The 26,417-nt window shown below is 38.4% G+C and overlaps 1 protein-coding gene across 4 annotated transcripts in view; it reads right to left on the bottom strand.

Moving 5' to 3' along the window:
• slc12a5b (solute carrier family 12 member 5b) overlaps positions 1-25,566 on the bottom strand; it is a 45,745-nt gene extending 20,179 nt beyond the window's left edge. Inside the window, exons 1-7 of one of the 4 annotated variants that reach the window (XM_036138915.1) lie at positions 25,516-25,534; positions 25,181-25,322; positions 3,539-3,642; positions 3,304-3,444; positions 2,357-2,503; positions 1,821-1,875; positions 196-326 (exon numbers count right to left, since the gene is read on the bottom strand). In XM_036138915.1, coding sequence (XP_035994808.1) covers positions 196-326; positions 1,821-1,875; positions 2,357-2,503; positions 3,304-3,444; positions 3,539-3,642; positions 25,181-25,235 — 633 coding nt within the window. In that variant the 5' untranslated portion in view covers positions 25,236-25,322; positions 25,516-25,534. Of the gene's footprint in view, positions 1-195; positions 327-1,820; positions 1,876-2,356; positions 2,504-3,303; positions 3,445-3,538; positions 3,643-25,180 lie in introns of all 4 variants that reach the window. The other 3 variants (XM_036138925.1, XM_036138919.1, XM_036138913.1) reach the window with 3 other exon arrangements.
• Positions 25,567-26,417: the final 851 nt, after the last annotated feature.

Genomic DNA, 26,417 nt, shown 5'->3' with positions numbered 1-26,417 from the left:
TATTTCAACTTTTTAAAGATGTAAATACAGCATTGTATCAATTAACTGTTTTTACTTTCTTTCAAGTTCAGTTTTAAATGCATTTTCTTATATGTTTTAACTGGAATACCATGCAACACAGAATGTAATAGATCAAGTGTAAATTATTGCCAAATGTTAAAAATACATTACAAAGCTGTATTTGGATCCACTCACCAGCAGAATTTCAATACAACCCAGTATATACATGGCTCCAGCAAAGGTGGTTCCCAGGTAGAAGCAAATCCCCACAGCTCCACCAAACTCCGGCCCCAGGGAGCGAGAGATCATATAATACGAACCTCCAGCTGTGGGTCACAAACACATGCTGGATTCATTGCTCTGAACTTGTTAGGACATTCTTTCTCTAAAGTAGTCATGCCCTCTGAAGTTTTTCACATGTGTCCCACTAAAGCCACAAACCTGAATACATGTTTTTGGCATTTACTCATTAATTATTTAAATACCCACACTAAGTAGTAACTGTGAGGAACGTCCACTGCCTGATCTCTTGGTTAAGGGGAAGTTTTTAAGTTCCTTATGTTTTTTTTTCCCATTATTAAACCTCTTTGCCTATGCAAGGCTCTGCACCGGGGTCCTCTTTAACTGGGTCTTCTTTAATTGCTACCGTGACTAGGGCTGTGCATAAAAATCAATACAAAGATTAATATTGATGTTTTTAAAAACAATTTAAAAACAATCGATATTCTGGCTTTCAATGTCGATATACCTCTCAACCCTTAGGGGGCGATATTACAGCGCACCATTACTGTTCACAGTAGTGCAAGTGAGACGAATTTGTGGAATGGATTTTAGAAGGGCATTCGTCCCTAAAAATCAGACGTATGGGCACATTTTTGGTTTCTGTGATAAGTTAAATGCACTGAACCAAATGCACTTTATTTTCCTGTTAATATATCAGTGTTCAATAAATTGAACATAAATATAATATTTGGCTGGTTTTGTTTATTGAATGACTTTGAGCATTAATTTGAAAGTAATAAATATCGATATTGGAGTCAAATCAAATCAAGCTGGGCTATATCGACAATCGTATCGTACCTTGAGCTACGTATCGAGAATCGTATCAAATCGGGTCATCCTAGATGATACCCAGCCCTAACCGTGACAGACATGTGCAGAGCACAACTATTAGCTGTCCTGTCAAATGATTACCACACTTGAACAGATCTCAGTAGCTCCTCCAGAATAATCACAGGCCTCTTGGCTTCTTCTCTTCTTAAAATAGCTTCCTTCCTATACCTACAATTTATATGCCACATGCTTTCAATTTCAGAATGATTGACTTAATAGTCCTTATAGAGATGTTTAAAGCTTGAGAAATTGTTTTATTACCTAACCTCACTTTTAAACTTCTCTAGAACTTTGTCACTGATCTTTGAGCTGTGTTCCTAGGTCTTTGTGATGTTGTTTTTTTCACTAATGTGAACAATCTTTGAGGCCTTCGCTAAACAACTGGATTGATTCTCAGATCAAATTGTGCACAAGGGGATTTTCTGTTATCTATTCATCAGATAACTTCTGAAGAGAAAGGGTTTTACTTTGAGGTCTCAAAATAAACATCTCTCACATTTTTCAGATTTTCAGTAGTATAAAATGTGAAAACTATTAATCTTTTAACTTCCACTACAATCAGGCTGTACTTTGCGTTGATATAGCAGATAAAAGCCATATGAAATACTATGGAGTTTGTGGCTTTAATGTGGTAAAATGTGGGAACGTTTAAAGGGGGCGTGAATACTGTTTGAAGGGACTGAACACGTGTGGAGGTAGACCCTTACCTGGTACGACCCCATTTGTGGCAATGGCACTCATAGAAATGGCTGTGAGCATGGTCTGAAAACAGCAACAGACAACAAAGAAGGACTTCAAGTCCAACAGTGCACCATCTTATTTGGTCATACTGAAAGGTTCAGTGGACAAACAACAGCCTCCCTGGCTAGTCTTATTGGATCACAATCCACAACCTCAAATTTGTTTTTATCTTCATGTTGTAGGTTCGGATTGGTGAGTCCTACTTTACATTAAGCTTTCTTAGCATTATATATGAATTATTTCCTTTATATGTCTTTTATTTGTAAATCTGACAAATTTTGTTACCTAAAGGACATCAGCCCTTATGCCAATGAATAAATATGGATTTTCTGGATAAGGACACCTGCAGGGTTAGTGTATTGCGTTAGAAAAAAGCAGCTGTATTTTTATGGATATAAAAGAAAAAGAAAAGGTTTCCCAAGTGGAATTTGGTTTTGAAAGAAAGAACGTCTCCATCATACAACAGATGTACCACAGCATGAACATCTGCAGTTTAACACACCGTAGAGCAGCACATAAAGACAATTATGAACGAGCCGAAGACTCCTCCAATCCCGACCATCCATGTCATCCGCAGGAAGAGGATCACTCCGAAAATATTCTGGATGCACGGCAAGTAGACTCCCATCAGAGTGCCCAGCTGGGGGGCCTGGAAAGCACAAAGCACAGCAACAAATGGGAAAAATAAAGAGTCAAGTGCTTTCAGGTGTTACGTTATATATATGTCTGATATTTCACAAAGGAATGAAACGATAAAAGGGCACGCTTCTCTGATTCTGTCTCCAGCTGAGCTGCGAGGATCATTTCAGTCCAAGCTGAGTACAAATGTGGGCAAATATTCTTTTGGATTCTCATAACTTGATTCTTCTTTTCACGTGACGTGATAATAGCAAACGTAGACCAACTAAATCTGCCATTCTGTTTGTATGAAAGTATTGAGTGTTTGAACTAGTCTTTTTCAAATACACATGTTCATTATAAACTGTATTCAGCGACTAGTTTTTCATTTAAAGCCTTTTGAAAATATCATGAAAAACAATTTATTGATAGCTTTAAAGATTATCGTCCTTTAAAACAGGAGCGATGCTTCTTAATGTGATGCTTAGATTTTACTGTGATTCTTGTAATGTAATTTTACTTACTTTAAAAAAATTTTTTAATCGTTGTTCATTTATTCTCTGAAAGCACATTGAATTACCCTGTGCTCAATGGAGCTATACAAATAAACTTGACTTGTCTAATGGCGAATACACGCACATGCTACATTATTATTTCCAATATTATTATGAAGGTGTTCAATAATTCAAACTACATAACAATTTGGTGCAAATAAAGAAAAGTATTAACAATATACGTACATGAATCGTTTTAAAAGATGCTATTATGCGAAAGAAAAATAAAATTAGGTGAAATTTTAGCTTTCAAACAAATGCTGCTGCAGTGCTCTACCTTTACGGGTTTTTTAGACGGCCGAGCCCCCTCCTCATTATTCTCAGCCTCTTCATGCTCTTTGCTGCCGGTCGGCAGGTTGGAGTAGTTGGCCAGAGAGCTGAGCAGAGAGGACACCATTGGACTGGTATCAATCTCCTCCTAGAGCATAAACAAAGTAACACATGGGTAAAAAAAAACAACAACACTAATTTCACCCAAACAGTCGCTGCTGGTTATTGAGGGCGGTCCCCACCTCAAACAGAGCCATGCTCTTGCATTCGTATTGCTGGCTCTTTTCCATATCCGAGGCTGCACAGCTGTTGATGAAAGGACTGCTCTCTTTGGGATGTCCATCGCCTGAAACGCAGAAACACCAGCGATCAGGATGCAGGTTGATTTTTTCCATTTAATGTAGAAATACCAAGAAGGGATGTATTTATGGTTAAATGAAATCATCTTCCAAATCTGGAGTCCCACTAAAAGATTTTTTTTTTTATATTTTCTTTACCTGTAAAGAATATTAGATCAGACAGGTTATTTATGAGCATTAACAAAGATCCAAGGAGGTCCGTCATAAAGTTTTTAAAGTTTAAGGTTCATTGTTAAAAATCTGTAGGAGTGCACAGCTACAGTATATTTGTTAAGGGCAGCAAGGTGAAACCTTCCACATTTGAAAAGAAGCTGTTTTCATGTGGACAAAACCCCAAACTTGTGGGAAAATATTCCTTTGAGATCCCTACATATGGAGAACATCAAACGCGTCGTTTTCAGCGACAATGCTTTATACCAACTGTGGGATGCTGGTCATTTTTGATGAGACAAGAACTTATGCAAATGTTTCAGAAAATGGCTCTTCAGTTTATCTTCCCCTCAGAGTGATGCAGGGTTTAACTAACCCATGGCATCACATAATGCTTTGACTCGGCTTGGACTGACACATCCATTCAAAGAAGGTTAAAGTTGACTTTAAAAAAATCAGCAAAAGCAAATTATTGGCATTAATACAATTGGTTTCTGCATCAGGTTGCCATTTCAGGCCCGTCAGTTAATGAACAGATCTGATTTAAGCACAAAGAGTAGAATAGTCAGTGATGCTGTTGTTATATTTGTGTGGAATAAAAAGAGTTCAACCTCTCTGAGCTCTGAGGTTTTAACATATAAATAATCTGGTCTGTGTCAGATTCTACAATTTGTTAAATCTAACGTCAAATACACAATGCTGACACAAAGAGAAGATTTTCTCACTTCGGTGTTTCCAAGTTCTGTTTTTCCTTATAGAGTTTATTGTTCTGCTATTCTCTCAGTTCAGTTTCTCTCAGTTGCCCTACCGTCTGCATTCAGGACGCACACTTACTCTCCATCTGGTAATCACTCTCTCGGGTTTCATTTGCTCCTTGCCTGATCCTCCTGTTAATTTACCTGCTATTTTCCAATGTAGTGCCAAATGTGTATGGTTCATAAACCAGAAATCCATTCTGGATTTTCTCTGAAACTGGTACATTTCACCATAGATTGGGAAACTCAGGGTTTCATCTGAATATATTACCGCAGTAACACATTCTGTGAACATAGCCTGTTCACTTGCAGGTTATCTGTAAGTATCCAACTCTGACCATAACCCAACTGACTTGTGTTGGTAATTCCTAAACAAAGTTTTTTTTTTTTTTTTTTTTTTTTACATAGATCTGCCGTGCACTCATTAAAACAAATCATGAATTTAAACATTGTTTGACCACCTATCCATTATCTCAAGGCACAAACATGCACTGTCTTTAGAGGAAAATGACTGAGTAGCATGCTGCATCTCTGTGCTAATGGAACCATCCTTTCAAACCATTGGAGAAGTTAAAAACATTCGACAGTTATCGTGATTAAGGAGTCCTGACACTTTCTAATGCATCAGTGTTTAGGTGTAACTGTCTCAGAAATGGGGCCCTAAAGCGACCAGTGTCATTTTCTGCACTGTTTACTGCAAAATAAAGTCAGATGCACTCATATATCAAAAGGGGAAGCCCAGTGGCCTTACTTGGTCCATTTTCTCTCAGTTTACAGAATGAAGCCTTCAAAGCCCAGATACAGACATTAATATTTGTCCAAATTTCATTTTAACACAGTCAAATGTTTATCTTATATTTATATAACAGCTGCATTCTCTGTGATTTTCGGATCCTGACGTGGTGCCTTAATGTTTTACAAGGTCTCTCTGCCAGACCAGCGTGTGAGGTCAATACGACATGCGATGATCTCTATCTTCTCCTACAAGAGGAAAATGACCCCCTGTCATACAGATCGATGACCATACTATTTGCACCACCATTTTCCAGGATGGAAGAGGAGCCAGAGATAGTTTTCAGAAATGTATTTGCATATAAAATTATTTATAACCATAGAGAAGTAAAAAAAACAAAAAACAGACATGTTTCTCACAATGATTTCCAACAAGTACAAATACAATAGTTTGATTTTTAACGTTGTTTCAGCTAAAAAAAAACTTGTTTTACTCGTCCTAAGTGGCGCTTCGGTGAAAGAACTTCTTTGTTCTGTAAACCTTTCTCTTAGAAAAAGCCCTGAAACAACTGAAACAATGGGGAAGGTTTGAAACTGTTGCTGCATGCTAAGCCAGGAGGAGTTAAGTGCTGCAAGTCAATGACTTGATGCAATCTGCTGGGTTTCCTTAGACAGAAAACCTTTCAACCAATCTGTCTGTTTGAGTCGATTGGATTGACTTTGTAAATTGCTTTGAGAAGACATTTGTTGTGAAATGGCACTTCATAAATAAGCTAAATTGAATAAAAAAAACAAAACAAAGTTTGCAACCTTCATAAAATGGCCAGCTAAGAAGACTTACATGGGACCATGTGTATATGGGCAGTTTTTTCATTGAAGCAAACTCCTTAAGTCAGCATTAAACCCAAAGATGAAACCAAAGCAGCACAGCAGTTTAGAATAAAGAATGAGATTAGTTCTTCTGAGATGATATGCAGTATTTCTTAATTATCTTCAGGTTTGTCTCTGACCAGCTGAAACATAATGTGAAGTTCTATTAAAAGAGGCTTAAACACTTGGGTTTTATATCAAAGATGCAAGCCAACCAACACTCAAGCACGTCCATACACTCACCAGAAACTTTATAGGGTACAACAGTTTAATGGGGTACCGCGCACGTGACGTCACCGTCTCAAGAGCAACGCCCCTTTTGCCGCTTAGTTAGGGCACACAGGAGAGAACGCACGGATAACCGAGCTATTACAAGCGCAACAGAACCAGCGATATGACCGACTTTACAGCCGTTAAACTTTCCCAAGACGATGTCCCAGGCACACGGATTACTGGTCGCACTGTCGAAGAACACACCAACCTTCAGCTCAAACGATGGCTTGAGGTTCGAGGGCTTAAAAAGACTGGAAAACTGGCCGAGTTGATGAACGGTAAGCTTTGTTTTTTTTTCCTGCGCGGCGATCATGGCAGCGTCGGCCGTTTTTTTTTGTTGTTGTTTGCAATCACCGTCCAGGAATGGGTATATGTTTAATGTTTGTCTCATTTGAAATGTTTTTGAGTAAGCCTGGTAGCAGGCTATCATGTTAGCGCCTGCTACCATGATAGCCTGTATGCTGTCATGGTAGCAGGCGCTACTTTATTAACATGTCGGCCACCAAAATACTCTTACCTTGACTTGATGTCGCTGGAATTGGGTCAGGATGTTCTTCGGTTGTGCCCTTTCCTCCGACAAAATGCTTGCTACATATGTACTTGAATTTGGTAACTTTTTCCGGGTTGAACTGTTGTGTAGGCCGACCGCCCCGGTGTACCCAGCACACATTTCTCCTTGGCAGTCTTGAAGAAAACATCCTTCATATGCGGCCGATCAGCGTAACTCGAGTCGCTGTTGCACGTTCCATAGCAACAATGTTTAAAAACCATGGTTTTAGATTTGGAAAAAGCAGTCGTTTACCGAGTAAAACCTAGGCTAACGCACGTCTCTTTTACAGCAAAACAGCGGCGGGTTTACGGAGTTTGCCCCACTGCGTACCACGTGATGTGACGTCATCGTGACGTTGTGTTTCTAAAAATAGCTCGCGCGCGGTACCCCATTGCTTTTTAACACACCTTACGAGTGAGCCTAATTTTTTGGCAGTACTCTGTGCCTTCTGGCACATAGATGTGTTGAAGAAAACTTGCTGAAGTTCAAAGGCAGGTCTGAGTATCTCAGAAACATGTAATCTGCTGGGAGTTCAATGCACAATCATCCGTCATCGTTAAAGAGAATTGTCAAAAAAAGAGAACACACCCAAGGAGCAGGAGATGTGAGGATGAAAATGACTTGTTGATGTCAGAGATGAGAAGGTCGACTGGCTTAAGAAGAAATGCAACATTAGGTAAAAATATCACTTGCTACAACCAAGGGGACTGAACATCAACTGCTGATCAAAACACGTTCAACCTTGATGTCTGCAGCCTCAAAAAAATCAATAAATAAAAAAATCACACCAGGTGCCACTGCTGTCAACAGAAAATAGGAAACCAAGGCCACAGTTCACACTGGCTCGTCCAAATATGAAAGTCAGAGATTAGAAAAAAGTTCCCAGGTTTGATGAATCTTTATTTTAGCTGCAGCACTGAGATGGTAGGGTTTTGTGGAAACTGATACCACCATTTAGTGATCGGCCCGTCGAAAGGTTCGGTATTTTCACACTATTTAGCTGCAGCACTGAGATGGTAGGGTCAGAATTTGGAGTATACATGAAAGCCTCCTGCCTTATATAAATGGGGCGCTGCTGGTTGTATAATTGTGTGGGGGTTATTTTCTACTCACATTGGGCCCCTTTACCCACTGAGGAACATTTAAATAGCACTGCCTTTCTGAGCATTGTTGCCCATGTCCATCACTTTAAGACCACAAGGTGCACATCATCTGACGGCTTCTTCTTCCAGCAGGATAATGCACCATGTCACGAAGCTCAAATCATCGCAAACCGGTTTGTTGAACAAGACGCCGATATCCCGGTACACCAAAGACCTCTCTGTTCACAAGACCAGAGACCAATAGAGCAGGTTTAGGTTGTGCAGCCAACAAATCTGCAGTAACTGCATGATGCTGTCATATAAAAATCAACCAAATTCTATGCGAGATGTTTATAGTTTGCTGGTTGTTTAATAGTTAGGGGGAATTTATAGCATTAAGAAACAAGGTAGTTCAGAAGGCCAAAGAGGTTCTAACATGGTGCTAGCAAGGTGGACCTAATGAAGTGGCCAGTGACTGTATGTATATTTGTTTACAAGCTTGGCTTCTTCCTCCATTTCTCTTCACTCATCACAGTGCATACATAAATATGAGGAATTCCAAACGTTAGGTAAAAATAACAAAAGGTCTAACCTCTGTTTTCAGTGCAATGGGTGCTTTATTTATGAGAGCCATTAGACATTTTGTAGTTGAGTAACATCTGGCGGCTCACAGCGGCACAGCCAAGTCACCTCATGAATTCCCAAAGCTGTAGCAGTATTACACGCTAATCTCTAAAGTAAAAGGGAAAGTCAAATGCCAGCCAAACTGCTCCGACACAGCTGGTAATCCTTTGAAACATGGACGGCTCTGCGAAACACACGTAGCCTATCAAACCTTTTTATTTTATTTTAGAAAACATCTTAAACTGTGACACAATTGTTTTGCATAGGTCTGGGAAAAAAACGTTCCTGAACGTAAGAAAGAATTATGACTATTTACTTGTTGCGAAAAATTCACAGTCGGTTTTATTTCGAACGAGGGGGTTGTAATCCAGCAGAGCACCGCTTGGCTTTTTAAATCTGCCTTCTAACCTCATTCCTCTTCTTAGCTTTGAATAAAATCTGCTTTTGAAAGGTTGCAACTTAACAATGCTTTATTAAAGGCCTGTGTCCTTGCGTGACAAGTCTTTTTTTTTTTCTTTGCATATCATTTTTTTTTGAATGCTTGACATGTATTGTATTTGTGGAGCTTACTACTTTTCCGATAAAAGCAGGGAGTTTTTTTTTTTTTAATTGTGTATTCCAACAATCACGAGGAACAATGTTTCTCGGCAAGTAAGTTCTGAATTTTTATCCAACATTTGGTCTGTGTCAAATTAGAATTTGTTTCTCCTTTCAAGTACTCTGGCTTCTTCCCAGAGTCCAAAACCATGTGTTAGGTTAACTGACTCATGTGAGTGTTGGCATGCGTGGCTATCCTGTGTGCTGCCCTGCGATTGCTTTGGGTTCTGTCAAGATTTTACAATGTCTTGCAAAGCTTTTTCATACTGACTGACCTTTTTAACCTTTTGTCAAATTTAAAATACAAACCCGAAGGTAATTAATGAGATTACATGTGATGCATTACCAAAGGAACACTTTTCTATCCAACATCCAAAAACAGAAAGAGCTACTGTGCATCTAAACGTACATGACGGACAAGGGATGCTTTAGTCAGATAAGCAACCAGAAGGCCCATGATATCTATGGAGGAGCTGCAAAGATTTGTAGCTCAGGTGGCAGAATCTGTTGACTGTAGAGCTATTAGATTTGCACCTCACAGATCTGGTATTTATGGGAGAATGCCCAGAAGAAGGTCACTGTTGAAAGAAAGCCATAAGACGTTCTGTTTGCAGTTTGCCATGTGCAAAATAGGGAAAACACCAAACACATGGAAGAAAGTGCATTGGTTAAATTAGACAATATTTTTGGCGTACATTCAAATGATGTGTGCGTGCTTTGGAAAACTAAAACCTAAAAGCAACACGGCATCCTTAGAGTGGAACAGGGTGGTGGCAGCGTCATGCTATGGGAATGGTGTCATTTAGCAAAAAGAAGGTAAACGGTCAGAGCTGACTGACACAAAGTAAAGTGATTTTCACAGATGCTATTGATGCAATATAGTAATTTTATATATATATAAAAAAAAACAACAGGTAAAAATTTCTGAAATGTAAAAACCTTGTAGAGATATGACCCAAATGCAAGTATGAAGGGCGCCAGAACATATGCATGCATGTCACATATTTCACCTTTTAGATACACCTTTTCAAATTTTTCTTTCATGCTACTGATAATTTACAACTTGGTTGGCCAATTAATCCCAAACCACCTTCAAGAAGGCAAAACAGATGGATGGATGGATCTAAAAGCTCTGCACTAAAGAAAAACTTGTTTTGTGTCCTACATAGACACACATAAATATGTATAGTGAAGTCACGAAGACATCTGAGAAGTAACAAGCTTTCCCTGTGGGCTAACTAATAAAAACACAATTCAAAACACAAAAAAGAGATCCCAAAGTCTTCAAAGTAAAAGAAAACATTTCAAGCCATAAGATGAAGTCATGGCAAAATCAATCAGCTTTAAAATGAAAGCTTTGTTTTTCGGTCCTCAATCATTTTAATGCAGGAGGATGTAGGATTTTATTGTACCAATCTCAAGGACCTCCCTTCAAAGATTTAGTTGTTTTTTCCTGATATAATGTGTTTTTGGGAGCTCTTTGACCCTTTCAGACCTAATATGAGATGATTGCGCTGATGTCCTCCTGTTTTTCCAAAGCTGAATGTCACTGTGCAGTCAACAATAACTTATTTAAACTTGTTGAATGTTTAAATATGTTATTAGCCAATGTAGAATAGGTTTTAGGTTGACCGCCAGGTTCCCATCTCATCGCCCCCTGAGCTTGTCGTCCACCTGTCAGGACGTGAGGAGAAGGTCTTCACAGCTGAGGGCGGTGATGCGGTGGTGGAGGGCCTGAATGAAGATCAGGTATGAAACAACATCACAGGTCAAGTTGAAAGGCCCATTAACCTCACTGCCTCATTAATCATTATGAAATAATCTCTTCTTCTTTAGACATTTGTCTCGCATCACTCAACTATAACACTGTGCTATAGTTATGAAGTAAAAAGCTTGCCTTAATGTCACTAATTGTTTTGCAATTGCATTTTTCTAAGAGCATAAGTGCTTTAGACTGCAGACCAATACATGTTTTTGCATAAAGTCCTTTTGACTGCATGATGAAAAATAATATTTCCACAAAGATACTAAAATGATGAAACAGACCTATCCCCTATCAGCATCCTAATCCGACATAAAAAAAAGTTGGAGGGCTGTGTGCGTGAGAGAGTAAATCTGATGGGGATTTATAGATTCCCGTTTGATTCCATAACTGTTTTCCAAGCATAATTCTTCAAAGTTGTTATTTCTGTTCAGTACTTTAGGTGATTTGTACCACAGACATGAGCCGTAAACCCGTAAATCATAAATGATCATACATGCATCAAAGGTTCAAAGGTTTAAGGCTCACCAGAGAAACTCTGATAAATGGATCTGACCTAAGGTGATGTAAAAAAAAAAAATGCCTGAAGGGTAAAGTGGGACTTTGGAGAGAGTTGATTTTAGCGCAGTTGAATTACTATTTAATAATAAGTTAAACAGCTAAATGAATATCGGTGACAAACTATATCTTAAGTGTGTTTGTTCATATTTTATGGTAAAGTAAGACTTTTTAGTTATAAACTGTTACAAACAGGCTGAATGTGTCATGATCCTCAGCAGGTTGTTTGTTTTGGACTCTTTTATTTCCTGGGATCATGTTCTTCAGTTTTTCATCCTTCAGTGTTCGTTTAATCAGTCAGTTAGTTCCCTTTGTATCTTGTTTCTGTCAGATTTCTGCGCTTTCTCCTTGTCTGTCCTGTCTATCATTCGCCTTCAGGTCTTTACCTTCATTGCTCTCCCCTTTGTTCCATTATCATCCGATTATCTCCACCTGCTCCTCGTGCTTTCTCTCTCCTCTCTAGTAGGCTATTTGAGCAGTCTGTAGTGTACTATGCACAGTGCTGTTAAAATACCAATTTATTGTAAAAAAGTGGATAGGATGTTTGACAAATCACTCTTTTTCAAAATACGATGTGACATATATCTTGCGAAGTCAAGTGAAAAACAATAAAATTCAAAAGGAAAACACAAAATTAAAACAAAACAAAAAATAAGAAGCTTCAGTGGAGTTTTTGCATAAATGTGCACACACACCTGAATAGTTCAGTGAAAAAAACTTTTTATGCAATTTCAACATTCATTCTTATTGAGTTCACACGTGCGATCGATTTTAAAGAATCTGAATACCTGTAGATAAGGTTTAGTTGTTGAAGTTAGTGGTTTATTTGCATCCTTTGTTTAAAGCCATACTGTGCAGCGAAGATGAAAATGATCAAATGTGTCCAAAGGTATTACTCAGAAAAAGATCACAAAAACAACAATATTCCGCATAGACCATGAAACTGTGAATCGCCGATAGTTAGAGAAGACATGGTACAATAGTTGTATTTCTTTGTTTGACAAAAAATAGTCTCTCCTCTGAAGTGTATCTAACTTTTTTTTTACATGTAAGTTCAGCATAGGAATTTATGTTTGATATAAAACTGTAAAGAAATAAAAACTTCCTCTTATAAATGAAAGTTGGCAAACATATCTACGTGATGATAATGGAGATATGTAGAAGAAAACATGTCAACCTCAAAGTTGGACAATATTTGTGGAGCAATGTATCTGTAAGCTGGCTTATTAAATCTGACAACCCCTGTTTTGTTGAAAAAGTGTGTGTGTGTGTGTGTGTGTGTGTGTGTGTGTGTGTTTACTTGTACATGCAGCCGAGTGAGAACATTTTTGCTCATTTTACAGGTGAAGTGAGAACTTTGATGTAAAGTGAGGACCTTTTCTTGATCCTCACTAACCTAAGGGTTAGGTCTATCACTAAGATGTCCCGTAGGTTTAGGTAAGGGCTAGGTACTGTATATACTGGTAAATGTAATGTTTAGGGTTAGGGTCAATGCATCTGTTTTTAAAACAAGGATGTGTCTGTGTGTGTGGAGGTGGACATTTTTGGGGGGAGTGCTGAAGGAGGTGTTTGCCTCGGGCGGCATTTATGCTGAGAGCCCCTCTTATTTGAGAGGACTCCCGATCCCTGCATCATGTCTGGTCAAATCTAATTTGTGTAGTTGTGCTCTTTCAATGCGACACAGAACTACATAATACTTCTGGATGGTGAGTTCCCTATCCCAGAGGACAAACATTCTTTACAACAAGGTATTTATAACCTATACCCTGACATTGGAATAGGATGAAGGATTTGTGAATGCCAATTGCTGTCCGTGAGTGGGCGAAATTGCTTTTTAACTGTTCCCTTTGAAGTCTTGAAATCCATCAACACAGAATAGATCAGCTTTCCTTGCAGTTAAATCTACAAGGTCATCACCTTGTGTGTGTGTGTGTGTGTGTGTGTGTGTGTGTGTGTGTGTGTGTGTGTGTGTGTGTCTGTAACAACACTACAGAACTGATGAAAAAAAGGCCCAGAAGAATCTGTATTTAAGCCTTTGGATGCTTTTGGACAGCAGACACAGGGAAGCTGGTCACAGTTGGTGTGACGATGGATACAGACGAACACTACGGAGTGAGAAGAGTCTCAATGTTCACAAATACACATATGTGATTCATACATGCACAGCATAAGATTATAGTTTGAAAAATACGGTACTCAAACCCTACAGCCAGAGCAACGACAGAAAGGGTTAAGATCAAAGCATATCCGTGTGTTAAATGGCCCAGCCAAAGTTCAAAGTTAAGTCATCTTCAAAATCTGAGCAGGGCGGTTTTGTTTTCTGTTAATTTTGCAAAGAGGAATGGCTAAAAATCTTAGCTACAGATATACAAATAAGGTACAGACATGTGCCCAAAATGGTTGCAGCTCTAAATGCAGAAAAAAGTAGGTCTACAAAGCACTGACTCAAACAGGCTAAACACACCACACCTTTCAGATATTAATATCTGGGGGGGAGGGGGGGGGAACAACACACAACCTTCTTCTGGTTTTCAATTATGCTCTGGTTTATGTTGGTGTATCCCTTGAAATCCCTTCAAAATACATTGGAGTTTTGGTTATCATGTTATCAAATGTGGAAAGGTTCAATTGTATATGAACGCCGGAGCAGCGCAGAGGTCTTTTCACTGTTCACGTTTAAACTACATTTGCATGTTGTGTAAAAGGAGGACAATGCCATTCTTTCTTTGTCCTGGGGTTGTGCAAGACAGAAAAATGACTTTGACTAAAATCAGTCAAACTGAACAATAGAACGTGTCATAGCTTTGGATGTCTGCCTGTCTGCAAAAAGCTTCTTTTCATGAAAAGTCCTAACATTTACAAAGGATATTGAGTGTACACAGCTGTAAGCACACAAAAGTCTTTTTGTGATGTTGAAGGTGAGACAATGGTAAATCACTTCAAATTCTTTGTCATCGACATCATCATTTAAGGTGATTTTGTACCCTGTAAAACTCAGCTGACATAAAACAAATATTTCTGTTAGTGTAAAGAATTACTTCCTCTGTTCTGCTTAAACAATATGAAACTATTGTTTAAGCATTTTTGCACATACAAATGGTTTTAAAAAAATACTCACCTGCACACTGTGACCGCACACTGTCTCTTTCTACTGCATTGTTTACATTTCAATTGTTTTACTGTTAAATCACTGCTGCACTTTATCCTGTAAATTCTATCCTGTAATTTACTTTATCCGGTAATCTACTGCAATTTACTGTAATTTTCAAGCTGTATGCAAACGAAATTCCGTTCTGTACGTACTCTGTGCATTCAAAATAACAAATAAAGTTGTCTAATGTCTAATTTCTACCTTCCTCTTGCAATTGTAGAAGACATTGCATCAGGAGTGTTCAAACCCTGAAACAGAGACTAAACATGCATCTCCTCAGCAATGGACAATATTTCCATAAGACTGAGTAAACTCCAACATTTAAAATAATTGAAGTATAATTTCCCTGGGCAGCTGTAGAGGCTTTTCTGAACAGACATGCTTATGCTGTATCTGCAAACAAATATCTACTTATGTTTGGATTAAGGAGTAGGGTTAAAGACAAAAACCTTCTCTTCCAAAGAAGAAAGCATGCTAAAACCTCCCATGTCTTAGGGTATGATGAATTCAAAGTTGCAAGAGTTTATGCCAGAGCAAAGTGGTGCAAACATACAGCTGATTGGCAAAGAACACCAGCAAGACACAAGGTGCCAACTTCATGTCCTGGGGTAACCTGTCTGGGACTTTGGGATGCATTTTCAGAGTAAGAGTGGCCAAATAGGCTAATAAATATGTTGCAAGCTGAAAAAACAGTTCTACGCAAAGGAGAATAAATGTTGTAACTAAATCAAAAGGTTTTCCAACATGTCTAAGTTCGACTGCCAGGTGAGTGAACCTCTTTAATGTTTTAAAAAATTCTAGCGAACAGTTTTTTTTGCATTTCAAGTTAGTTATGCAGGACACAGGCGCTGTTTTTAAAAGTTGGGCAACCAACTTATGTTTGTCTTGATCTTTAGGTGTCTTGATCACGTCTTCTTTAATGATTTGTTCTGTGTTTCTGATTCTTATTCCTTGTGTTTTCTCCCTGTCTGCCATCTCGATACCCCAGAAATTAGGCTTGTGTTCAGTTATTATTTATGTACCCTGGATTGTGTGCTCCTCTGTCTTGCCTCATGTTGTTGCTTAGTTAAATCTCCGTTTCTCCCCGACTCTGCTTGGTTATTCTGTATTTCTGTTAGTTCCTTCAGTATCCCATTTTCAGATGGATTTCTGTTTCTCCCTGTTGGCTTGTTCGTGTTTGCCTTTCACCTGTCGCTTAATTACTTTCACTTGCTCTCCTGCTTCCCTCTCTGCTTTCTGCCCCTCTACTTAAACCCCCTGTTCCTCTCCCTTGTTTTTGGATCCCCCGTTGTGTCACTGCTTGTTGATCCCTGCTTAAGCTTGGGAGTTTTGTTTCTGTCATTTATTAAATTCACAATTCATCTCATCACGCGGCTGCGGTTAATGCCTCATAAACCATGAAAATGTTTCTGTTTCCCACAGAAACCTGATTGGTTCACAAAAGTGCTTATTACTAACCTGAAAGTAAAAATAAATAAAATAATTGTCACCCCGCTCCCCCGCTACCACGCTATCTCCTCAGTACCCATTTACCCATCACTAAATGTGGTACAAAGGTAAAAAGTGTTTGTTATAATACACTTTTAATATGATAAACAGCTCATAGTTTTTCCAATGAAAAGTACTGCATTCATTATTAAGTGGTAGCATATGTTAACGAATGGAAGAAATGCCACATGGGGCTCACATCTGAGCACAAACATGAATCTTTAGAATGAAATGTAACTATTTTATACTTTTGTGCTCTAATATTCAGCTAGTAGTTCTGTTCCTGTATAAAAATGGCAAGAAGAGATCAGCTGATAAACAGGATTTTTGTTTTTTGCTGCAGAAGATGAAGCATTTGTACTGATGCCATGGCTGCTGTTTGACCGCAGCATGCAGATGAAAGGCAGCCCAGGGTGGAGATTTGTACCCTTGATGTGACATGGTTATTAAAAAATGGACAGTTCATACCAGCTTTTTAAAGCTTAATAGGACACAGGCTCAGGAGGGATTATCCAACAGCTGCTGGAGTCCGTAGGGGTGCGTAGAAATGAACTTCTTCACGTGAGAGAAGTGCACCAATCAGCGTCGCAAAAACGACACCATCATTCATTTTCACCTCGCCTGCTGTAACCAGGAATTAACGCTAATTCCATAAAGTGATTTGCTTAATTTAATTTCATCGTCTCACTCGTTCTTTTGCTGCCTGTTTGTGCCTGCCGGCCTCTCGGGAGCAACGCGGGAATGAAGCGCTCTGGCAAAAATGGATCGAGTTTGTTAGATTCTATAAAACCAGGACCCAGAAAAAGAAATGAAGGAATATAAATAAAAAAAAAAAACTCTTTCTGAATTAGGATTTTATTTCCATCACTGGGCTGGGAATCCAAACCATTGTTCACCAACAAAATATTATGATTTGTACTTCCAGTAAGTCATAATTTAGAGCTATCTGTTAGCGTGATTGCATGGTTACATTTAATGTCATGATTTTACTCCTGTAGAATGCCATGAAAAAAAGTGTTTGTTTTTTATACATACAAAAAACCTTTACCTTATTTTTACTGCCATTGATGTGTGATAGACTTACATATGACATTGAACATATAAATTAGGTTGAACTTTAAAATGACCTGGTTTTCTAAACTTGGACGCCCCAAAATAAAATCAAGTGCAACCAATGGCCTTCTAAAGTCACTAGTTTAGTAAATTGAGTCTACCTGTTGGTAATTTCACATCTGTGTAAATCATATATATATTCTTTGAAGGCTTCAGAGGCTTGTTAGAGAACACTTAGACACCAACAGCATCATGGAGACAAAGGATGATTCTGAATACATCAATCAGGTCAGGGGAAAGTGAAAAAGAAATATTTAAATCCATCATCCAAAAGTAAAAAGGGTATAACAGCAAATCTATTAAGACATGGCTGTCCACCTGAACTGACAGGCTATTCAAGATAATAGACATCAATACAAATGCAAACCATACATTATAGAAGTCATTTAAAAACAATTAAAACACTGTATCGTCCTCTTTTCATTTCAAATTTTGCACTACTTTGAGTTGATTTATCACATTGGCAGCAGTCTTCAAGAGTTGGAATCCTGCATGTATTGCTGGTCCAATACACTCGCACAACTTGCATGGCTCATCAGCAGGTTCATGCACGAGCTGACGACATGCTGATGAGGTAACGCAGGCTTATTGGAGCAGGGACTCAAGTAAAACATGGAGGACAGAGGTGGGCACCTCTGGTCTATCACATAAAACCCTGGTAAGACACATTGGAATTTGTGGATTTACCCAGTTTATCCTTACAAAACGTGGAAAAGCTCAAGCGGTGTAAATACTTTTGCCCTGCCCTTTTATTCTTCCAGAGATTGAAATCAGTTTAAATGAAATGAGAGAATATTTTACTGAAAACAGAAAAAAAAGCAACATGTCTAGAAAACCAACACAAGTGCTTTGGTGTGCACAGTATTATGAAGTTGAGCCCAAATTGATCCATAGATTAAAAGTATAATCATCCAGAATCAATGAAAAGAATGAATGAAATATTTGCTTTGTGAAAAGCCTTTATAACCCAAATCAATAATAATAATAATAAAAACCTTTAATCACATTACAGCGATGAAAACCTTCCTACGATTGTTGACCGGCCTTTTGTATGTTTCCACCGATATGTTGACGTTTTCTCTTCAGTGTTTAGCTCCAGTTCTTTGATGCTGGATGTTATCGCCCTAATCTTCAGCTCTCTCCACAGATTCTCTTTCAGCTTCTAATCGAGACTCTGGCTTGATCACTTTGAAACATTATTATTGCTTCCAGTCAGAAGAAATGGGATGTTAAAATCAAAAGATTGCTTAAAATCTGTCGGGCTGTGAATAACTTTGGGTTCCCTTGTAACTAGAGTCTTACACATAAACCTTACTGTTGTTATAAAATCACTAACTGGTAGAACAGAGGATCCATCTGGTTAAACTCCCAAGTGAGAAACCAGCAGCATTTCACAGACAAACAGTAAGTGTAACATCGATCAGGCACGACAGCAGGCTAATCAGAATAGATGACAAATTGCGTATTTCTTTTTTTCCCGATGTTCTTTTTTGTGGAGTTAAAATTTGTTGATAAATCCGTTGCAGCTTAATATTGTCATAAAATAACAATTTTATCAATTGCTTTTAAAATTGCTTAGGTCTGCCAACCAGCAGCACCTTATTGTCCCTAAATCCAAGCAGAAACTGAGAGGGGATCATGCCTTTGTTGTAGTAGTGATCTGCCTTTGCATGTCAGGCAGATCCCCTCTCCTTCAGAGTTTAAGACTCTTCTTAAAACTCGCCCATTTACGGAAGCCTTTTGCACATCCTGAGAGGTTGACTCTACTTTTACTTGTTTTGAAATATTTTAACAGTTTTTAATCTTGTCTATTTTATCTTGTCTGTGTTTTGTCTATTTATTTTGATGTTATTGTTATTTACATTTGTATATGTACAGCACTTTGTTGACCTTCGTCATTATAAAGTGCTTTATGAATAAAGGTGGTATGGTAAAATGTACATCTGCGAATTGATTTACAGCTGTATTTTATGATGATGTTTTGAAATTTTCATTTGAGCAAAATTTATTTTCATGCCATCTACCTCTAATACGTCTCTTAATAACATCTACTAATTAGATTTCTTATTCATAGATAAAATCTATGAAACAGGAGAAGAGTGAAGTGGTGGCTACATGCAGATAATGTCAGGTTTCAGTACCATTCATTGCTTTAGGATCGATATAAGGCTAAAATAAAATAAACAGCAAAAAACACATCCTTTTAAATATGGCTTTTTGCAGATTTGTGCTAATTAAGATTATTTATTACTAACTTAACTTTGCATTAATTATATCAGTACATTGTATTTGCCCGTTTAATTTGACTTTTCACAGATTTTCAATAATTTACTAATTTTTGTATATTTATAAATTTCAGTTTCTATTAAAATAAAGTATCAGTGTTGTACTCATTTGAATTATGCATTTATTTTGTTAGATTAGCAAGATTAATGAACTCCTCCAACTGTCACATATGGATGCTAATTTAATTTACTATTACTAATCTATTTTCTATTTTTTTTAATTTCTTGTCCTTGTTTGGTAATTTTTTTATTGCATGATTTTTTCCTCTTTTCATTACAATGGTGTGTGTATGAAAAGTTATCTGCAAATAATGACTTTTGGACACCTGTTAGAAGGAGATAACAGAGAAACAGCTACTGTGGGGACATCTGAATATGCCAGAACCATTTATAAGTCCGTATATGTAATTTGATAATCTCAAATGAGCTTCCCCAGATGTTATATTTGCTCATGGTCTTAAATTTCTTTGGATTTATTCAGTTTAATTTGAAATACCCAACCCCTTCCAAACAGTTAGCATCGAAGTTTTGCATGAGCCTCCATAAACACATCAACAGGTCCTAAAAGGGTGGGGAAACAGTTTCCAGATGTGAAGCATGAAGTACAAAAATATCACTGCTAATAAAAGCAATTCACACTTCAGCTACGCCAATGATCCTGTTTGCCAAGGAGAACGGCACTTGGCTATTTGTGAAAATTGGCATTGCTCGTGTAGCTCAGCTGCTAATGAGCCCACCCTGTTGTTGTTTTTGTTAGAATCTGTAAACCAGCAGGCATGTAGATAAGATGCACTAACAAGAAATGTTTGTCCTCAATATGACTAAATAAAAAAAGCGCTGCACCAGTGAGTCACGATGCACACTGTCTATTTGCCACTAGACAAGTTTTGATTGCGATTCACCCGATGCATCTGAGAAAATGAAATACAGGGCTTATTTTCAGTTAAAGTTTGTCTCCAATAAAAAAGCATTTTACTGTCTTCTGAATCCTCATGAAACCAGAAGTGTGGTTGTGGCTGTTGAAAGAAACCTACATGAATTATTGGCTTAGTGAATAAGCAACAACTTCAAACCAGTTAAAAAATAAAAGATAAAAAACAAACAATAAAAAATAAAAACCAAGAAGCTATAATTTAAGAGTTTTGTGCTATACTGTACATAAACTTTTACACTTGGACGTACATTTTTCCGCGTTAAATATAAAGTGCATCTTTTGAGCTCTGATTGAAACAGATGCAGATTTTTCGCTTATATTTAATATTATTGCATAACATTTATACAAATCTTTTAGTCACGCCGAGAAAAAAAAGAGCATCTTCTTTTTGTAGGTAGAATTTAAATAATTTTAGAACTTGAAAAACTATAAACGCATTTCAAGGCATTTTCAAGGCATTTTATAATAAAATTTACAATTCAAGTCCCATTTCACTTCAGTCAGATCCTAATCTTGTACAGTTATGTTTACTATTAAACTCATAATTATTGTAAATATCATGCAATTCAACAACATTTTAATTAATTAATGATTTTAAAAGTAGACAATTCATAGTACAGCCACTACATCAGCTTTTTCCATGACATAACCCATCTTTTAGGAAATCATTTTCTACTTTTATGGTTCTAAATGAATTAAATACATGCCCAGCTGACTTAAAAAGGAAAACTATCTCTAAATGATTTAACTCAATGTCCAATCAGAAGCTGGATAGTTGAAACATGGAAACAATATGGTGTTAAAATGGGATAATAGTCCCAAACATTTATTAAAATTGGTTTTGGAGTAGATAAAGTATGTTAACATAAAGCTCTGGGTCAGGAAACCAATGCTGTCAAACCAAAATAAAGGTGACCCAATCAACCAAATGGTCCAGCCACCCAGAATTAAAGCAGAAGCTTGTGGTGGCTACAAAAAAAATCTGTGGTTTCTCTACACATGTTTAAAGATTTATTAGTTAAGATCATAATTATTCATACCCATGCCAGATTTTGGTTTGATGTGATCTTTTAATTCTACCAACGTGTTTGTGATTGAAATGATCATACTTTGATGTATAAATATACATTTTTGTTAAACATCAGTGAACACTATGAATGTTAAAGTGATAGTTCTGTTTTAGGCAGTATGAGGTACCGTATTCAGTACGGCGAGGCAGAAACATTTGTAGATTTCCATAGTTTAGCTCAGTAGTTCCTGACAGTAACACAAAATCAAATAATGACGCAACCGAGGTCAATTGGACAATCTTCATTAATGTATGGGCAATCAGACAGATTGATATAGATTCAAACACCAGTGGATGAGCTGACAACATCTGGCAAAGTGATTAAACCCATCTCAGATGTATCAGACTAGGTTCAGCAAAACAGGCCAATATTTGCTTCTTTACCCTGACACATTTCACAAAATATGGCCAACAGTGTCATTTAATCTAACCAATTAACAGATTATATTTTACTCTATAGAAACTGAGGTTTAATCCCTCTCATAAATTCTCTTAAGGTTTAACTTTGACCTTTCAGACGGATTAAACAAATGAGATGTAGCAAGTTTAATAGATTAAACTGGAGTACGAGGAACATTTATTAATCTGTGACAGATTTTCCGTGTTTCTGTTTTTTGCATTAGGCAAAATTCATCCTCAGCCTATATATACAGAGGGAGCATGAGATGTGAAATATACTTTACATTATACCTTATATTAAATAAATCATATCGTACCCATAGTTTGGGGACGTTCCAGCCTCGATTGGAGGAGTTTAAGTATCTTGGGGTCTTGTTGAGAGCTGAGCTGAAAGGCAAAGCTCTTGAATTACTGATCGGTCTATGCTCCAACCCTCACCTATGGTCATGAAGTTTGGGTCATGACGGAAAGAACAAGATCCGAGGTACAAGTGGCTGAAATGAGCTTCCTCTGTAGGGTGGCCGGGCACTCCCTGAGAGAAAGAACGAGGAGCTCGACCACCCTGGAGGAGCTCAGAGTGGAGCCGCTACTCCTCCACATAGAGAGGAGTCAGCTAAGGTGGCTCAGTTATTTGCTCTGAATGCCCTCTGGACGCCTCCCTTGGGAGGTGTTCCAAGCATGTCCCAGCAGGAGGAGGCCCAGGACATGTTAAGGAGACTATGTGTCACAGCTGGCCTGGGAACTTCTCAGGCTTTCCCCAGATGAGGTGGAGGTGCTGTCTGGGAAGAAGGAAGCCTGGGCATCCCTCCTGTTTCCCAAAACCCCACCCTTTGTCTCTAGTCTCGTGCATCAGGTCTTACATTTTCTATAATGAATCTCCTCTTTATTTTTTATTTTGCAATTTCTGTCACACATAATTTCGCCCTATCCCTGTTTCTGCCCAGCACCCCCACTGCTAGGCAGTCTATGCCAAAGGTTTCGGAAAAGCACCAGGTAGTTCCATAAAGTAACACCAGGGAAAGCAACCTACAAGTCCTGGGAATGTATATGGGCTGTTTTATGCAGTGATGCACAGATCGCTACTTGGACTCAAAGTAATCAACTAAGCCCCCTGTCCAAATTTACCTGAAGCTTTAACTAATGAAAACAAATGTATTAATCAGCACCCGTTTTATTTAGAAGTTAGCACAGAAAGAATAATCTCCTAGGAAGTGCTAAAGCCAGGAGTTGCCTAAGAATAAGAGGGTTTCTATGAGATATTCACATCAGTGTGAAGCTCACAGCATGTTATACGCTTGTGAGGGACACACACACACAAATTTGAAGCCTAAGATTTGATAGATAAAAGGAGGATCTGTGATCAGATGAGATCAAGGTTAGCCTCAGATGGAGTCCTGCTATTCAGGCATCTGATCAGGACCACCACAGTAGTTAATTCTCACAGTAAATTATGGCAGTGCTGAGTCTGTGCAAAAGACTAACAAAATAAAAGATTTTAAAAATCATATATATAAGTTTATATAAGTTTCCTTACAGAGAAGACATTTTGGATGGGTTTGTTAGTCAAGGTTTCCTTTTATCAAGAGAATGAACCAGAAACATCCATCCGTCCATCGTCTGTACCCGCCTGTTCTTTCAGGGTTGCGTGGGGCCGGTGCCTATCTCCAACGGTCATTGGGTGAGAGGCGGGGTACACCGTGCACAGGTCGCCAGTCCACCAGGGCAGCATAGAGACCCTGCAGACACCCCTAAAGGTATTTTAGAGAGACCAATTAACCTAACAGTCATGTTTTTGGACCGTGGGAGGACGTTGGAGTATCTGGAGAAAACCCACACATGCACAGGGAGAACATGCAAACTTATGCTCATGCTTTTAATTCCCTTTGATTGGACAGTTTTAAAAAATTTGTCTTTTTTAATTTGGCAAAGGCTGCTAATGGGAGAGCTACTATTCTACCATTTGTTTGACCCTGAGTCCAGGCTTTTATTGTTGCTCTTTGCGTCATCTCTTTTTAATTAGATTTTGAGATTTTTTTCACATGTCAAGGGATTTGTGGATATACAGAACTGTCATTATTTGGATATTATGAACCAGAACCCGAAAAATTTAATTGAAAAATAAAATCATATTTGAAACTTCAAATCGGAGAAATATTTGTAAGAGAATTTTGTCACGGTCCACGTGTGTGACTAGTCTCACCTGGTTTAAACGTTACTAATCAGACCTGCACCGTATTTAAGCTCCCTGGTTTTCATTGTTCACTTCTGGATTCTTCCCTTACGCTGTCGCTGGTTTCATGTTCTGGTTTCCTTGTGCCATTTTCTGTGAGTTTCCTTTCTTCTAATTCTCAGAATCTCCTCAACACTGGGTTTCTTCTGATATGCTGTTTGCATTTGGGTCCAACTCAACCACGACATAGGACTCACCCAGATAGAGCCTGAAAAACCTTGTCATAAGATCAGATTAAAAACATTCACAATAAAACATGGTTTCGTAGAACCACAGCATAAATAAACTGTCCGAATATGAATGAAGGCAATAGTGAGAGGATTTTGCACCAAACAGTATTTTGAAAAGTACTTTCTGAGATACATTTGCATACAGACATAGTTACACTCAGACTGTGCATATGCAGGAAAAAATCTTTCTGCAACTTTTCATGGCCGTCATACCAGACTTCCAAAACTTTTTCTGTAACTTTCTGGACGTTCATAGTTGACCGTGTTTTATTACCATCTGTGACAAAAAGTATCAATATGGAGTTGAATAAAATGACAGCACAGGGTGATCAGATGGAGGTTGGCAGCGGGAGGAGGAGCAATGCCTTTAAAGCCACATAGGTGTACAATGTGTCTTCACTGAAGCAGCATCCGAATCAATGTTTGTCCCCACTGATCTACACTTTATACCAAAAAATGTTTGCTACTGTTCTTTCTATTTCTTTATGCATCTAACAGTAGTGGTGAAGTCCAGCGTTTTCTCTGCTTCGTAGAATTTAATCTTTTACAAAATATCCACAACTGACACACACCAGCAACTCTTTAAGCATAAAATGACATTCCCGGCTCACACAATGCTGCGCAGAGACACATGCTCCTCTTACATCAGTCTGAGACAGGTTTCGTCACTCACCCTGGCTGGTGGGTCCCCCTTCTCCCTCTTCACAGTCAGTCATGTTGTTCTCCATCCCCGCTCCTCAGCACGCTGAGAGAACCACTCGGCAGGTTGGAGCCAAATATGAGACTTCTGTGTCCCTCCAGGTATTTCTTCCTCGCTTTAATAATAACAAAAAAAAAAAAAAGCAGTGCAGCATAGAGCGTTATATTTCTGTGCTTCTTAACTTGCTTGATTTCCTCTGTCTCTCATCAATAGGAGTCCAGAGACACTGAGAGCCGCTGCAGGGGAGAGCGGATGCTGGCGCACGGCGTCACTCACATGCATGCGCTCAGCTTCTGCACGCCACTCACCTCCCAGTCAGTTTAAGCCTGGTGTCTACATTTGTGTATTCAGAAGGTTTTATCCCCCTCTCCTCCCCCCCCGTCGCTCTTTCTCTCCGTCTCATCATGAGAGATGGACGGAGAGGGATTGAGAGACAGAGGGGACACACGTCAGATGTCAGCGCACTGCCTCCTGAGATTAAGCATCTTCTTTGATTTGCTTTTCAAACAAGACCATATTATATTTTGTCACTGTGTGCTCGTCCCTCTCTCCTTTTCTTTTCTTGTTGTGGCATTTCTCTATTATACTCTTCTTCGTGGCCACGGCCCATTATCTGTAAACTACCTGGAGGCTACACTTTATAGCTCAGTGAACTTAACTCTCACTGTTACCCCCTGCACTGACTGAATTGTCTGGGAGTACAGGCTGACTTGGACTCCCGGAGTGCGTGGGAGCCACTTTTCCAATGTTTCTTATTTATTTAAATATACTTTAAGGCATTAGAAGAAAATCCAGAGAGCAGTAATGCAAAGTCGAATCATCTAATGATGCAGATGCATTCTATCCATTCTCATTCATCTCACTTACCTTGGTTTACAGAGCTCAACTAATCTACACCACCTGCCTCACAATAAAGATAAAAGGGCCAAATCACAACTGACATTCAATAGATAAATAGGGAAAATGTGTTTTTTTTTTCTTTCATAATCTGTGATTATTTGTTCGCTTGATGTTACGTCACCATAAACTGTGTGGGCATCACTGGTTAGATGATCTCAATTTGGCAGATGCTCAAACAGACTTTAATTTCACTGACCAAAACCAGCAATGGATTCATCCCCTCTCTGGCATTTTTCTGAATTAAACTTCAAGAAACATTTTTTTTCAGAGTGGCATGACATTGTAGAGGCAGTAAAAAATACAGCAGAGA

Source organism: Fundulus heteroclitus, chromosome 1 (assembly GCF_011125445.2).
Source record: "Fundulus heteroclitus isolate FHET01 chromosome 1, MU-UCD_Fhet_4.1, whole genome shotgun sequence".
NCBI lineage: Eukaryota > Metazoa > Chordata > Actinopteri > Cyprinodontiformes > Fundulidae > Fundulus > Fundulus heteroclitus.
This window is presented reverse-complemented; position numbering and strand designations above follow the sequence as displayed.